At 37.3% G+C, this 17112-nt stretch overlaps 1 protein-coding gene across 1 annotated transcript in view; it reads left to right on the top strand.

The window, feature by feature from the left end:
• The first annotated feature begins 10088 nt into the window (after positions 1 to 10088).
• LOC149566966 (uncharacterized) overlaps positions 10089 to 17112 on the top strand; it is a 39149-nt gene continuing 32125 nt past the window's right edge. The window contains exons 1-3 of the mRNA XM_089816584.1: positions 10089 to 10329; positions 12104 to 12249; positions 12409 to 12501. Coding sequence (XP_089672710.1) covers positions 10089 to 10329; positions 12104 to 12249; positions 12409 to 12501 — 480 coding nt within the window. The remainder of the gene's footprint in view (positions 10330 to 12103; positions 12250 to 12408; positions 12502 to 17112) is intronic.

The raw sequence follows: 17112 nt of genomic DNA, 5'->3' as shown, positions 1-17112 counted from the left end.
TCTTACGAAAATAAGTTTGCAATTGTATCAAGTGATAAGTGATATGTGAACTTTCTGTGAAGCAATAAATGCAAATTTTTGAGAACCTAATTTTGTGATCTAAGATTGAGCTAAGGTTAGAGATTATTCAAGAAGGAAGTTACAACACCCATATACCTAAAGGCTAATTACTTGTTTGGGTAGTGAGCTCTTCTTGTTATTGGAAGTGCATGTTTGGGTAGTGAGCTCATCTTGCATCTACTATACTACAACTCCCAATAGGGTTAGAATCTCCTAACAGGGACTCTCTATACTAAATTTTTTCATTGACTCCTACTAGGGTCCATCCTATAACAAGGAACATATATATATCAATATATTATCTAGTGGGTATCATTCCCACTAGGGTTTTCCCTTCGCTAGGGTTTCCCTAGTTAACAAAATATGGTGTTATGAGTTCTCTTTATGCATTTTTACTATTTCTACTCAAGATTACTTGTTTACTTTCCTATGCATGTTACAAAGTAATTAATAATATCTAGTTGGTAAAAAAAGTTTGTAGAATGCTAGTTCACCTCCCCTTAGTATTCCCTATTTCTATAAGAGTTTTCAGAGAAGAATGATGTGGAAACAAAAAGGGAACTTGAAGATTACAACAATTTTTTGTATGTGTATGAAGAGGCACTTGATACACTACTCGTGTTACAAAAGGGAAATAATGAGCACTAGAGAATAGCACTCAAGATACAAAATTATTTACTTGATCATTAGACAGCTCAACCTGAGCGTGAATTCCGCATCAAATTTTGGGTGAACCAAACAAGAATAAAATACGTAACCCCATTTTCTATTAAAAAATAAGTATTCGAGAATAAGTATTCTTATTCCCATTTTTATATTCCAGCAGCCAAAAGGGCCCTAAGGGAAGGGTCTTGTTACTGTAGGAAAGGGGACCCTTTTAATTTTGCTTATCGGTTAAGTTGCTAGTTATTGATTCCCCCCTAAAGTTACATTTTCCTAAGTTGTGTTTGTCTTTTGGGTGTGGGGTGTGTATTTTTTAGACAACAATTCATTTAAATTGGGTCATGATAGCATGCCAAAAAACCTGATAAAATATATAATGTGGGCCCAGTGGTATTATTTAAATAGATACTTTTCTTTACCTATGTGGGATAATGCCATTTGTTGTAATATGCCCAGAAGAATGAGCGGACCCATAATGTATTCATTTTTTATGATCGTCGGATCATGGGAGATCTAACAGTTGTCGTATTGTCGCTACCACAAGATGCAGGGAGTTTAATGAAAGTGACCAAGCAAAATGCTAACATGCATCCAAGTGGGTCCAGTTCTACAAGAAAGTAGTAAGTGGATGGTCATTTTCTCAACCATAAGATTTAAGTCGATTTAAGGACTGTTGCTTAGTCGCTTTGAAAAAGTGTAAGGCTCTTAACTAATGCGATAAAGCGACTGTGCGCCACGTGTCCCAAATCAAACATATGATTAAACTAATACAGTAAAGATGAAATGATCAAATCATATTCAGACACGTGTATCGGTGTGGGCCAGCTTTAGTATGGGCAATACATAAAGTATTTATTTTCATAATTGTTAGATCAGATTGATCCAATGATTGTTGCTTGGTCGCTATAAAAAGATGCATAACATTTAACCAATGTGACGAAGTGACATTTAGACATGTTCTTGGTGGGGGCTATTAAACGTAGAAAGAATTGAACTTTGTGAAAAATCAATGCGTGACATGTGCTGTACACAGGGCGAGTGTGAAAGCCACCTAGGAGAATTTAGGTGTACTCTGGATCTTCCGGTATGATTGAGTCTTAGGGTTATCGTTTTGTCGCTATAAAAAGGTGCAAGGTTTTTAACAAAAGTGACATAACGACATTGAGCCATGTGTCTAAAGTGGTCTTGGTTGTAGATGCCTCCTATTTGCTTCACGATTGTCAGATCAAAAGAAGATCTATGGTGGTCACATTGTCGTTATCAAGAAGTGCATACTATTTAATTTTTGCGATAAAGCGACAATGTGCCACGCGTCTAGGGAAATTAAATGGTTAGATAGGGGTCCATAGTGTTGAGGTGGCTTACGGTTGTCATTATATTGTTGGTTTGACTTCCCCGTCACCCTAAGAAAGGTGACTCAACATGCACAAACTCAGTTGGAGCCATAGATTTGCATTTTAATCAATGGTCCAATTTTAAAGTTGATCATGACTTTTTTCAAGCCTGTTGTCAATGACATTGATTGCTAATTAATTCAAAATGCATGTGGGCCTTATGAGATTTTCTTGTCCCTATGTTATTTGAATGGTACATGGTTGAAATGTGATCAATTCCCGAGTATGAGTGTGTGTGAGGCAAATATACAATACTGGAAAAGGTTGCAGAAAAAGCTAGGGTTTCACGGAAGAAATTGCATCAAGCGTGAGTCAAGAACCAATAAGTATTCTTGCCTCAAAATTTGTAGAATTACTCTCAAAGAAGACATTGTAGTTTCAGCCTTTTGTGGATAAGATATTTAATAAACCATAGACAATGCCACCTAGAAAAGATTTCTCGGGGAAGATAAATTATCAATTAAGGAGTGTGCATGATGATTTTTTAGAACAGTTAGATATGTCTACCAATGATTTTGCTAAGGATAAAAGATTTGTTCCCAATTCACCATGACTACAAATTGTGAGGGTATTGTATGATAAGGGAAATTGGGTTAGGGATGCTAAGACAACTACAAGTGGCTAGGAGCTTTCCTTGAAATGGTTTTCTTAGAGAAATCTATGAGCCCCACATGATAATGTATGAAATTTTGTAATGTCCCCTTCTCCACGCTAGACGTAATGATGCCTTGTTGGTCTATCTTTCCATCTGGATAGGCTAACGACATTAATTTTGAGAATGCCAACCAGTCATAGGAATGCATTTTTTTTCATTGGGGGAGATATTAAAGTGGGAACTCCTAAGGTTAAGTCACTTTATTTTATTATGTTGATTTATGAAGTACTTTATCATTTAAAGTCACTATATGACAAAAAATGACTTAAGTGACTAAAAAACAAAACAACCTTTTATCCCACATTGCCTAGTTGTTCGCATCTCCCCTCACATCGAGGTTATAAAAGCAAGCATCTGCATTGGGATTTATGCCATGAGATTAATATTGATAAAATACAAACAGGTTGCTTAAATGTGATTGGTTATCTCTTAAGGACAAAATCCCTTAATGATATTTGTGGAGACTGGCTGTAGCCCCAATATCTCTTCGAAATAGTTTCAAGATCAGGGAAGAGATCTCAATCTATTCTATTCAAGTTGTTTATCCCAAAGGCAAAATCGAAAGGTAACAACATCATTTGGGAACCCTTATTTCTACTGGAAATGTTTATGGTTTTGATTTGCACCGGTGATTATGGGAAGAATGCATAATAGGTATAAGAAGAAAAGTAATACAAGAGCAAGGTCTGACCCAGGTGTTCGGATCACTAACAACAAAGGAGTAGTGATAGTGTTACAATCAGCAACATACGAGACTGAGCAACGGATTGCAGAAGACAGCAAAGTTAATGTCTTGAATGGACGTGATTACCAGGACATGACTGCACTCTCATCAGTTAGAGGTAGTAACAGGTTACCCGAATAGTAGTGTTTGCAGACTAGTCGCCAAGGTATTAGGGTCGAGAGTGACTTCATTGGACAACACCAACCAGCGTACATTCACCGTAACTAGCATTATATCCCAACTTGTGTATGCCATGAGGAATTTGGGGGTCCGCGTGATCAGATGTCAATTGCAACTCCCAAAAAATTGGGTGGTAGGCAACGAAGAATCCATTGATGGGATTTAGAAAAGTTTGTGGCCACACAAATTGTCATGCCCACACGGAATGCTAGGTTTTGATTTCCTTCTTCACAACATATTACTTATTGCTTAGATAGGCAGTGTTGTGCGGTAATGTTGGATGAACAAATGCCTTCATATGGTTATCAAAATCGGTATTAAGCAAAGAAACTTGAGGCAATATTATAAGGCTTAATTGAATGTATTTTGAAAATCATTGTAGACTTAAACTTATATTTTGAATATTCCTATTATTCTATTGCTGATCCAACTGTAGTGAGGGAATTTTTATGCTCATTAAGGGTCGTAGACACATATCCTTCTTATTACTGTTTTTAATTGAGCTCAAGCCAGTATTATCGGATTTGGAATATTATAGTGGTATCAGAGCCATAAGTCCTCCCAACTTGTGGGAAAAATTATTAACGGGCTGGATTTAACAAGGATAATGTCAGACATGCATGAATAGGAAACCATATAGGTTTAGTCACATTTGTTCGGAACAGACAAGATCTTAAGACCAGATTGATATTGAGGACAATTACTCAGTTGATGAGGAGTTAACATTTGGGACAAACTTACGGGTTGAACAGGGTGAACGAGTACAGGACACTCAAATGGATCATAATGAGAATGAACGAGAACGAGAAGTGAGGGAACCTTGTGGGCTATTAGAGATGGGAAAAATAATTTCAGGTGCTATGTAGTAGTTAGCTCCACCTCACAAGGTAGCACCGAGTCATCATAGTGGAGCTGGTAGTGTGGCAGGATCACTCCGAGCTACTAGGGCCCCCACATGGAACATTGACAGGCCTTTGATGCATGTTTTTAATGCAAAGGAAGTGGTAGCACCACTCGCGGAACTAGGCTTACTGCCAGATAACGTTATGGCTATGTACGATGAATGAGATTTATTCTCTGATCCGGTTAAGCAAAATTTGTTCTTTGTTTAATACTTGAATCGAAAAGGGGAGAGTGTAACAAACGGTTTTTCATATTGGAAACAAAGGCGTTTTAAACAGAGAACTTCCAATATTTAAAAAATATACAACTGAAATCCTTTTCACATGACGTTAATTGCCTTTAACAATTAATTGAAATAACCATAACCTCATCAATGTTTGTTTAAAAATAACTAGTTTAGCTTTTAACTGATAACTGCATTCATGTTCAACTGAAATAACTAGATTAACAATTGACTAAACATAACTGTATTCATGATCAATTGAAATAACTAAATTAACGATTAACTAAACATAATTTTATTCATGTTCAGCTGAAATAACTGATTAACGATTAACTAAAACATAACTGTATTCATGATCAATTGAAATAACTAGATTAACGATTAATTATCCTTTCTTCATACAAGTAAAGTAAATGCTTATCAAAAAATGAAGGAATGGAACATACAAGTATCATTCGAAGGATCTTTAGCTGGTTGTGTAAGCCTCAACTTTGGTGAGAGGAGAAGCATTGACATAGGCTTGATCTCCCAACCTCGGACCATACTTATCCCCACACATTCTATTAAATTAGAATGGCCCTCCCTACCTCAGGATTGGGCTTGAGATGTTCTTTAGTCCAACCACCTGAGCATCCGGGTGTTTTGATTCTTGAATGTCCACTCAGTTATGAAACGGACATGCTTACATAAGTGGCACTACTGACATCAAGTGATTATTAGATGGCAAACATGCCTATAAACTACCTTGACCAAGGATTTCAGATGGGCTCAACGACCCGATCACCACCGCTTGACTTGACAACAGGTTTCATTATAGGGATGAGCATGAGCTATTAAGTATATTTCATTTGGGTTATTCATGTTTGATTTATGTTCTATTTTCTTCCAGATTTATTTCACCTCTTCACCATACATGGCTACATAGCCGGTGATTCCTAGGTTTATTGATAGATTATGAGCACTTTGTCCTTCTACACCTCTTCACCATTACATGGCTATATTACCGGTGAATCCCAAGTGTTTTGGAAAAGTTATGAGCTTTCTACTCTTGATATCTTTTATCATGAATTGTGGCAAAATAAAACTTGTTCTTGAGATCAGCAACATTCATACAGATTCTTATTACATTTAGAAACTCTTCTTTAAGGGATACTATTCAACTGTATACAATGAAAGTAAGAAGAAAGTTTGTTATAAATCACAGGGATTATTCAGCAAGTTAAATAACATGATTATAGACATAACAAAAGAGGTTCCTGTTCCTAGCCAGCTGCTATAGAATTGTATTTAAAAACTTTGGAAGGATAACTCATGACCTGATAAGAATTTGATATTATTTTGGAGAACTTGAACTCTGATTGGTCCTCTCCAGTTGTTTTGAGACATTACTTGTAGAGCATATGGTCTTTGATCTTTAGCTGGATTGCTTGCATGGCAAGGAGCGGTAATTCGAATTGCTTGAACAAGGCTTCAATGGATGGTATTGCAGGTATCAGCAGAAGATATGATGAGGAGAAGTCAGGTGTGGAGGCAATGAAGTTTGAAATGCAAAGCAGAAAGAAGTCGGCAGAAAGGAATATGGTGCCCGACTCCCCTCACGGCTTTCATATAAGGAACAAGCCATGACTTCTTGGCTTCCACCAGTTTAAAAGATTATATGACAATTTGAATTGCCAAATGTTAAATTGATTAAAAAGAAAAAGGGAAAGGTAAAAGGTTGGAAGAAAATTATAATTTCAACTATTATTATTATTTATATTTACATACGTTCATGTAAGTATATCAATGGGGTGACATCATTTAATTAACTTATAATATAATGGTGTCATTTCATTTTTTATATTTATATGTACGTATATAAATATATATTATAGTAATATGATGAAAGATCAATTAAAATTCCTTGAGGTATGTTTTATATTTTAAATTAGATTATTTTATGTTTTCTTAGATTATTTTCTTAATAGCTCATGCAGGTCCCACTAATGTATTCGGTGTTCAAGTTGTCGTGTCCTTTCCAAAGAAGTTTAAGGTCATACCTACTGATCCTGATGACTGAACTAAGTGAGCATCCCATTCCGATGATCACCTTCTTTGATACTACAACCTCCTAAGAAACCTTATAAGGGGTCTACTTCGTTCTAGAAGAACAAGAACCAACATAAGGCTACCCCTCTCAGGTTGGACTTTGAGGCACGGAATGAACTTAGGAGGAAGAAGTTATGTTTCACTTGCAGGGAGCTACAGACACCGGATCATTGATGCCTTGGCAAAGGCAAAATAAATTATGTCGAGGTACTCTCAGAGGAGGAGGATGAGCAGCAGGAGGGCAGCGATGTTGATGGCAGCGATGAGGAAGAAAGTGAGGAACAACCACCTAGAGAGAGAAAGAAGGAATTTACTCAGGGACAATCTCCTAACATAGCTTCCCTTTTCAGCAATCCCTCGAGACACCCCTTTCATTTGAAGGGAGTAGTTAGAGGACAGCGTATTGTGTGTCTTTTAGATACAGGTGCATCACATAACTTCATAAGCACGCGTTGGGTTACAAAGAGAAAGTTATAGATTGATGGTATACTCGAGTTCAAGGTTAGAGTGGCAGGACCTGAGAGATTGAGGTGCACAGGGAAAGTGTCAGGACTTCTGATTCACATTGATGACTTTATTCATGAGGTAGATTTTTATGTGGTTGATTTGGATGGATTAGATGCCATGTTGGGAAGATAGTGGTTGTAGATTATTGGCATGTACAGAGTTGATCATGATAAGATGCAGTTGGAATTCTTACGGGATGGCCGACAGGTGATCCTCAAGGCTATGCCAGAGGGTGAACCCAGGTTGATTTCAGCCCACAATATGGAGCCTATTATGAGGCATGATGACATGGAGTGGGAAGCACACCATTTCATTTCCTCTAAGGCTACCTTAGACTCAAGGTAGTAGATTCATATTGACATTCAGTCGGTGCTTGATAAGCACAAGAGGGTTTTTGAGGACATACCTTTGAGCATTCCCCCAGATAGAGGGTTTGAGCATATCATTGAGTTAGAGGAGGGTGCCAAACCCATCATCTCTACACCTTATCGTCATCCTAGGCACTATAAAGAGGAAATAGAAAGGACGATTAAGGAACTCTTAGACATGGGACACATCAAACCCAACTCAGTCCCTTCGCTTCTTCAATTGTATTGGTGAAGAAGGATAGCACTCTTCGCATGTGTATTGGTTACCACGCTCTCAGCAAGAGGGCCATCAAGGATAGGTACCCTATTCCTTGCATTGATGAGTTGCTAAATGAACTACATGGGGCAGTTTATTTCTTGAAGATAGAAATCAGATTTGGATATCATTATATACGGGTTCAAGTAGGATGTGCATAAGACAACTTTTCGATGTCACTATGGACACTACGAGTTCTTGGTTATGTCATTTGGACTCACTAATGTGCCAGCTATATTTCAGTCATGTATGAACCATATTTTTAGAAAACAGCTACAAAAGAGCGTGTTAGTATTTTTTGACGATATCTTGGTTTTCAGCAGAACTTGGGAGGAGCACCTGCAACACCTAGATGAGGTACTTTGTATTATGGAGGAGCACTCATTGTTTGCGAAGGAGTCAAAGTGTGAGTTTGGATTGACCGAGATTCTTTATCTTGGTCACGTGATTGGTGTAGATGGGGTGATGGTACACCGGGAAAAGATTCAGGCAATCCTAGATTGGTTGCCATCGAGGAACATATTAGATTTGAGGGGCTTCCTTGGTCTTTGCTCTTATTAAAGGAGGTTTGCTAGAACTTCTCACAGAGAGTAGCTCGCCTCACCGATCTCACACGAAAGAGGGCATTCAGGTGGATAGATGATGCAGAGGTGACCTTTGATAAGCTCAAGAAGGTGATGAGCACATGCCTAGTTTTGGCACTGCCCGACTTCTCTCATCCTTTTGTACTAGAGTGTGATGCTTTAGGGAGTGGAAGTGGTGCAGTTCTGATTCAGGATAGGCATTCGATAGCATATAAGAGCAAGAAGCTCAAGGATGGTGAGAGATTTTACTCTACCTATGACAAGGAAATGTTGGCCATTATGCATTCTTTAGCCAAGTTTAGATAGTAGTTGGTGGGTGGCAGATTCACAGTTAAGACGGATCACAACAGTTTGCGCTACTTCTTAGAATAGAAGGATCTAAATGAAAGACAACAACAGTGGGTTAGCAAGATTCAGGCCTATGATTTTGACATCGAGTATGTCAAGGGTAAGAACAATGTAGTTGTTGATGCGCTTTCTAGGAGATCTTCAGTAGTAGAATGTTGTGCTATTTCCAAGATATCGACAGATTGGAAGCCTTAGTTGCGGGTTGAGTAGTCTAAGAATACTCAAGTGTGTCAGATTATGGTTGGACAATTTCAGGACAACGGGGACAAGGTAATCGATGATGTGATTTTTTTGTAAGGATAGGATCTACCTCGTACCAGATTCTAAACTCAAAGGAAATATTATGGAAACTGTTCATGCTGCACCATCAGCAGGACACCCAGGTTTCTTCAAAACCTATAAATAGGTGAGGAAAGGTTTTCATGGAAGGGCCTCAAGGACGATGTCCTCTAGCATATCAGAGAATGCTAGAGTTGTCAGCAGAACAAGTTAGAGTATGAGTTTTTAGCTAGTTTATTACAAACTCTTCCTATTCCAATGCAAAAATGGGAGAGTATCTCCATGGACTTTATTACAGGGTTGCCGAGGGTGCAGGGTAGAGATTCCATTTTTGTGGTGGTGAACAGATTGACTTATTTCGGTCACTTCTTTGCTATAGCAGCAAATTGGTCAGTCTCTCAAGTAGCTGAGGTATTTTTTTGAGAGCTTTTTCATCTACATGGTCTTCCGCGAACCATCATGAGCAAGAGGGATAGCAAGTTACTCAACACCTTTCGCCAAGAGCTATTCAGATTGGCAGGTACAAAGTTGACACCCAACACGAGTTACCACCCTAGACGGACGGTCAGATTGGATAGTAAACAAATGGGTGGAGGGTTATCTCTAGAAATATGTAGCAGGGCAGCAGAGAGCTTAGGTTAAGTGGTTATATCTAGGGGAGTATTGCTACAACTCCTACCACATGCCCATCCAGATGATTCCATTTCGAGCTCTTTATGGAAGTGAGCCTTTGTCGTTCATAGATCTGGCTTTACAGGACAAAAGGGCACCACTAGTTGGGGATTCGATACAAGATCAACAAGACATTCTCAAATCTCTTCGGGAGAACATTCTACAGGCTCAGAATCAGTAGAAGATGTATGCTGATTGCTGGCGGACAGAGCGGAATTTTGAGTTGGGTGACATGGTTTATCTTCGTCTCCAACCTTACAGACAGAGCTCCTTGAAGAAGAGTGGGTCTAAAAAACTTCAGCCTAGAATTTTTGGTCCTTATCACATTAATTGGAGGGTTGGGGAGGTCGCTTATGAGATGGACTTGCCAGATGACAACAAAATTCATAATGATTTCCACATTTCTTTCCTCAAGAAAGCGATAGGTTAGCATGTAGTACCCTCCATTGGATTGCCCCCACTTGATGAGGAAGGGAAGCTAGTATTAGTTCTAGCAAAGGTAATAGAGGTCAGAGAAAGGAAGCTGCGTAACAGGTCCATCAGGGAGTATCTAATTTGCTGGAAGGATTTGCCATATGAAGATGCCACTTGAGAAGGCGAATCAATCCTGAAGTATCCGACACCAAGATTGCTTGAGGGCAAGCAATCCCAAGAAGGGAGGACTATAATGTCCCCTTCTTCGCACTAGACATAATGGTGCCTTGTTGGTCTATCTTTCCATCTGGATAGGCTAACAACATTTATTTTGAGGATGCCAGCCAGTCATGGGAATCTATTTGGTTTCATTGGGGGAGATATTTAAGTGGGAACTCCTAAGGTTAAGTCACTTTATTTTATTAAGTTGATTTATAAAGTAGTTTATCATTTAAAGTGACTTTATGACAAAAATGACTTAAGTGACTCAAAGACAAAACAGGCTTTTACCGCACATTGTCTAGTTGTTCGCATCTCCCCTCACATCGAGTTATAAAAGCAATCATTTGCATTGGGATTTACACCATTAGATTAATACCGATAAAATATAAACAAGTCGCTTAAATGTGATTGGTTATCTCTTAAGGACAAAATGACTTAATGAGATTTGTGGAGACTAGATGTAGCCCCAGTATCTCTTCGAAATAATTTCAAGATCAAGTACGAGATCTCGGTCCATTTTGTTCATTAAGTTTATCCCAAAGGCAAAATCAAAAGGTAACAACATCATTTGGGAACCCTTATTTCTATTGGAAATGTGTATGGTTTTGGTCTACACCAGTGGTTATGGGAAGAATGCGTAATAGGTATAAGAAGGAAAGTAATACAAGAGCAAGGTCTAAACTAGGTGTTTGGATCACTAACAACAAAGGAGTAGTGGTAGTGTTACAATGAACAACATACGAGATTGAGCAGTGGATTGCAGAAGGCAACAAATTTAATGTCTTGAATGGACTTGTTACCAGGAGGACACGACTGCACTCTCATTAGTCATGCGATAGTAATAGGTTGCTCGACTGGCAGTGTTTGTAGACTAGTTGCCAAGGTATTTGGGTTGGAGTGACTTCATTGGACAACACCAACCAGTGCACATTCACCGCAATCAGCATTATATCCCGAGCTGTGTATGCTGTGAGGAGTTTGGGGGTCTGCGTATTGGACATCAGTTGCAACTCTTAGAAAATTGGGTGGTAGGCAATGAAGAACCCATTGACGAGATTCAACAAAGTCTATGGCCGCATGAACTGTCATGCATGCACAGAATGCCAGGTTTTGATTTCCTTCTTCATTGGATATTACTTATTGCTTAGATAGGTAGTGTTGTGTGGTAATTTTGGATGAAGGAATGCCTTCATATGGTTATCAAAATCGGTATTAAGTAAAGAAACTTGAGGCAGTATTCTAAGGCTTAACTGAATGTATCTTGAAAATCATTGTAGACTCAAGCTTATATTCTGAATGTTCCTATTATTCTATTGCTGATCCAACTATGGTGTGAGGGAATTTTTATGCTCATCAAGGGTCGTAGACACACATATCCCTGTTATTACTGTATTGAATTGAGCTCATGCCAGTATTATCTGATTTGGAATATTATAAATTTTGATTTAGGGAAACTGGTTGTACCAGGGTTTTTTTATGGATTTAGACCAACCCTACTCACCAAAATTTATGATCTAGTCCTTTGTTTAGTGATAAACCATGCTAGAAATTGGCTTGTTTAAGATCACATCAGAAGCGATTCTGAGGTTTTCATGCTGGACCCACCTTCTGTTCTCCATGATACCATAGATTTTGAGAAATTACAAGAAGAATATGAAGCTCAAAAGGTTTATCTTAGAAGTGGGCCCTTGAAGGAACATTTTGGAAAGGTTGGAAATCTAATTTTGGTTTCACCAGCCATTCTTGAACCATTATTGAAGAAATATTTCAATACGCGTGCCCAAGCCATATATATGTCCCTGTGTAAAGTGTTGGGTGAGGATGAGCAAGATTATATGCCTATCCCATTAATGTACATGATGGTTCAGATTCTCCACTATGGGGTGGATGTGATTTTTGATTTTGCTTCCTATCTTGTTGAGGAGATCCACAATGGTTTGATCGGAATTGATAAAGGAAAGGTTGGCAAACCTTTTTGATGGTACTCAATGCTCATGCATGTGCCTTTTTAAGGGAGTTTCTTATTTTGAAAAAGAAATGAAGTTGGTAAGGGAACATAATGGAGAGAAATTGCTTGTTCATTTATGGAGTACAAATATGTCATGGGATAGGAAGGATGCTAGTTTTGTAAGATTTGATAGGTATCTTTCCTCCAAGATGAGAGCCTTGTTATCCCCTGATAATCCTAGAATTCCTAAGGCATTGTTGAAACTACTTAGGCCAAAAGATTTTGCTATAGGTCTGAAGGTGAGCCATAATTGGGAGACATTATCCCTTATCAGTTTCCACTATTTTTCAGAGTGTATGGTTTTCCTGGAACTCCCCATGTGAACAATCTCAAGACTGCACAAATGGAGGTGATGCAGAGGTATGAACAAAATGTAAGAGATAACATTTTGCACTTTGCATTTAATATGGATACCAGATTGCTCTACCATGGGATATCAAAACTTGCAGCTATCGAGAGATCTCTTGGTCAAAATGAGAATATGCTGAGACAGAATCTGAACAAATAGGTCAACAGAGAAGAAGAGTTGGGTGATAGATGTGAAATTGTTATAGATAAGCCCTAGGTTGAGGATCTAAGTGAAAAGACTTATGATCTGTTAGCAACCTTGGTAGAATTTGATATAAATAAGGAGTTATTATAGAGAAGGGTAAGATTTTATCTTTCCAAATCTGAAAATAAAAGTTTTGACCTTATCCCTTTGGCCTTCAAAAGGGAACATAATCTAAAGACTTATAGAGAGTGGGAGGAAGAATTGTGTGCTTTGCTTAATATTAGAATGAATGACATAATAAACAATGATGACAATGCTTTATTTACAAGGACTATAGAGGAGATTGTAGAAGAAAAGATATTCTACAATTCTTTCAACTTCGAAATAGGACAATTGAAGGTGAAATGGAAAGATATCACAAACAAAGAAAAGATATTACTAAAGCTTGTGTTCTAGGAATGGTTGATTGTGCTCACATCTTATCAATATCTTATGAAAACAAAAAAAATAGATTCCATGCGTTGCAGGTGTGAAGGCAATGTCAGGGAATCTCTACTACCTACATTAAGAGTGAAGATCACCCAACAATATTTGAGGTGGGCAGAAATATATTGGCCCTTCTACGTAATAACCACGATTCTTCTAAAGTCAAGGCTATAATAAATTGAATCTTCATTGAAAGGACAACCTGATACTCCACTGATTGGTGACTAGCCTGCCCCTAGCTATCCAATCCTAACTACTATGGACCTGCACAGGCTGGTTGAATGGCTACTATTAGTAAAACGTAATCTGTACTTCTTATTTTATTTAATGTATGTCAACTCCCTGCCCCTTGTAGACTGGATAGATAGATTTATAATAGAGGATAGGGTAGGGGTGTGGGAGTACGAATCCGCTATCAGTTTGGAGTTACTGGATCCAGTTACCACAGTGCCGAGAGAAAATGAAGGAACGTATTCTCCATAAAATGTCCCTGGATTGATATCAATGATAGCCTATGGGCATGATATTTTATTATTAAGTACGCATTTACAGTTGCAATTTTAATATTATTCTGGCAAATTGATCATGAAGATTTTGAGGATTTGTTAAGGCGTTATTTTATAACCAATTGGATTTATCTCTTTTGAAATATATAAATGTTGTCAAGTAAGAATTGAAGTGGTTAAAGTACAATTATTTATGTATCTGTGACATGGATAAGGAAGGTTCCATCATATAGGTTTCATATGCAGATTAATTTTTGACAGAATCTGAGTTTTCTTCTGTCAAGAAGAAATTGCTAGAATGCTTGAGCCCATATTTTAGTAGACACTATTTTTTATCAACCTTCATATATATGACAGCGGGTTGCTAACAAATCATCCCTCTAATTCTCAAGAAAAAGGTAAATGTAAATCTCAACTCATCGAAATATCATTTTAAAATGTAAACAGTGCCAACACACAAGTGTTATTAACTTCAGAATGCCACACATGGTTTACCAATTTCTAACGACGTTGAATCTTTGGCAGAATATATATTGTATGTAGTTCATAACTATGTAGTAGAAGTTGGGAATGTATAGCAAAATGTAATGTCCCTGTTTTGGTTGACATCGTTTTGCATGCCAGATCAGTCTATCACGGACTCTCATAGACTGGTGGTTGTGATGAGAGAGTCATTTTGCGTTTATTTGGTGATTAGATGGCTCATTATGCTCTTGGAGATATTATTTTATTTATATTTTATCATCACTTCTTATACGGGGCCTACATGTTATAATTCTAAGTTGAGTTGCTCTTTTATTTTACAAAGTTATTTATTATTAAAAAGTGCATTATAAGGGGATTTTATAATGGATGTTTCTAGAAGTTCTTAGTAACTTTTTAGGAAAGTAGATAAATAGAGGGCTTGGGCTCCCATTTGGATATACGGGATTTGATAATTCAACTACATCTTCTATGAGCATTTGTGGAGCTTGATGGTCTGCAAATATTCAGCATAATCTTTGAGAACGATACCTCTCAAGAGATTGCATAACTGAGGAAGTGAAAGATCTTTTGAAGGGTTGCACTTTGGAAGTGGTATTCATCCATTTCAAGTTGAGTTTAATTTGAATACTCAGATTACCTGAGGGTTTGAGTTTTTTTGGAAAACAATCCAAAAAAGCAGATCCAAAAAAAGCAGTCCGAAAAAGTAGATCCGAAAAAGCAGTCCGAAAAAGAAGATCCGAAAAAGTAGTCTGAAAAAGCAGATTCGAAAAAACAGTTCGAAAAAGCAAATAACAGAGGAATTCTTTTAACAGTTGGCAGATCAATAATAAACCAAATCTTTGAAATAGAAATGGACGTAAGAACCGAATTAACTAATGATAACGCGTCACCAAGATTATAGATTAATGCAAATAGCAGATATAACTAAATAAGATAACCATGTATAAAATGAGAAAATTATAACTCCCATCAATTCTTAACCAAGATATGTTCAGCTGGTGAAGCAAGGAGTCTATCCAACTCATGTGTAAGCCTGAAACTGAAACCAGGTTTAAGCTGATTGGAGAATGAGAAACAATGTTAAATCTGAAAATCAGGTCATATCCTCCAGTCAAGATCATCCTCATCACGGAAATAAGAAACATCTTTTGTATTCAACTCAAAAAGTGGATTATCAATTGTCCAATCAACATCCACTGCAAACAAAGAATTGTCTACTAGCTTAATATGATCCAAAATTTTGTTATGTTATCTCTTGGGGCAGCTATGCAAGTCACAAGTCTGCTGAATGCTATCAAGTTCCTCAATCACTTGGAAAAACTCATAACTTCCTTTATCCTCCTGTTCCCTATATTTTTTGGTGACAACAATCTGATTTTATGCTTCATGAAGAGCAACCTATGTATTATCCAATGCCTTTTGAGAAACAAAACTCACCACTAGGAATTGTGACTGGGTCCCATATCCTCCAGTCAAGATCATCCTCATCACGGAAATAAGAAACATCTTTTGTATTCAACTCAAAAAGTGGATTATCAATTGTCCAATCAACATCCACTGCAAACAAAGAATTGTCTACTAGCTTAATATGATCCAAAATTTTGTTATGTTATCTCTTGGGGCAGCTATGCAAGTCACAAGTCTGCTGAATGCTATCAAGTTCCTCAATCACTTGGAAAAACTCATAACTTCCTTTATCCTCCTGTTCCCTATATTTTTTGGTGACAACAATCTGATTTTATGCTTCATGAAGAGCAACCTATGTATTATCCAATGCCTTTTGAGAAACATTAGGCTCCTTGTTGAGTCTATTAACCTGAGAAACATTAGGCTCCTTGTTGAGCCTATTAACCTCATCTTCTTTTTCCCTCAATTGCTTAGCATATGTTCCAACAACCTTGATGATGAAATATCTGTCTGAAAGTAGACATAAGTAATCTGATTTCAAAGTCTCCAAGGCTACTAAAACCCTTTGTAAATCAGCAGCTTAGGATCACTTTCCATTCCCTTTTGCCTCTTTTCCATTTGTTGATTCGGTCACAACTTCTAACTTTGCAATATTTGTTCAAACCTTCCTGTAAACTCTGCAAATGATTTTTCATGTCAAACACAAGTGTATTACAGACTTTGCCAGAAGAAGATATTTATTACCAAAAATTATAAGATGTCGATTAATATTACTTAAAGTTGCTTGGCACCAGAAAATGAATGGTCTAGTAATATAACTTTAATATACGCTCTTGAAATTTTTTTCTTCTAGACTTTAGAATAGACAGTCCCTTCCTTAATTATTCAACATCTATCAATAGTAGCGCTCAAATATTTTACCAAAAACAAACTTTAGAGAAGACCCTATATATATATCAGGTCTGACATTTTTAATTTGATATCTACTTTATCCAGCGCTTTCACATTAACATAATTGCTCAAATGTCCCTCTCGATAGATTTAATAAATCTAGAAAAAAGAAGAAGAAAAAACACAACTTCGCAACCGGCAATATCTCTCTGAATATTTCACTGTGGCTATAGCCTTACATTAAAATCATTTATTCTATAGAATATGTCTTTGCCTAAATAAAATATATCTTTTC

The sequence above is a fragment of the Cupressus sempervirens genome, chromosome 3 (genome assembly GCF_028749045.1).
Source record: "Cupressus sempervirens isolate cs-2001-9-10 chromosome 3, ASM2874904v1, whole genome shotgun sequence".
Lineage (NCBI taxonomy): Eukaryota > Viridiplantae > Streptophyta > Pinopsida > Cupressales > Cupressaceae > Cupressus > Cupressus sempervirens.
The sequence above is the reverse complement of the archived record's forward strand: the minus strand, read 5'-3'. Positions and strand labels throughout refer to the sequence as shown.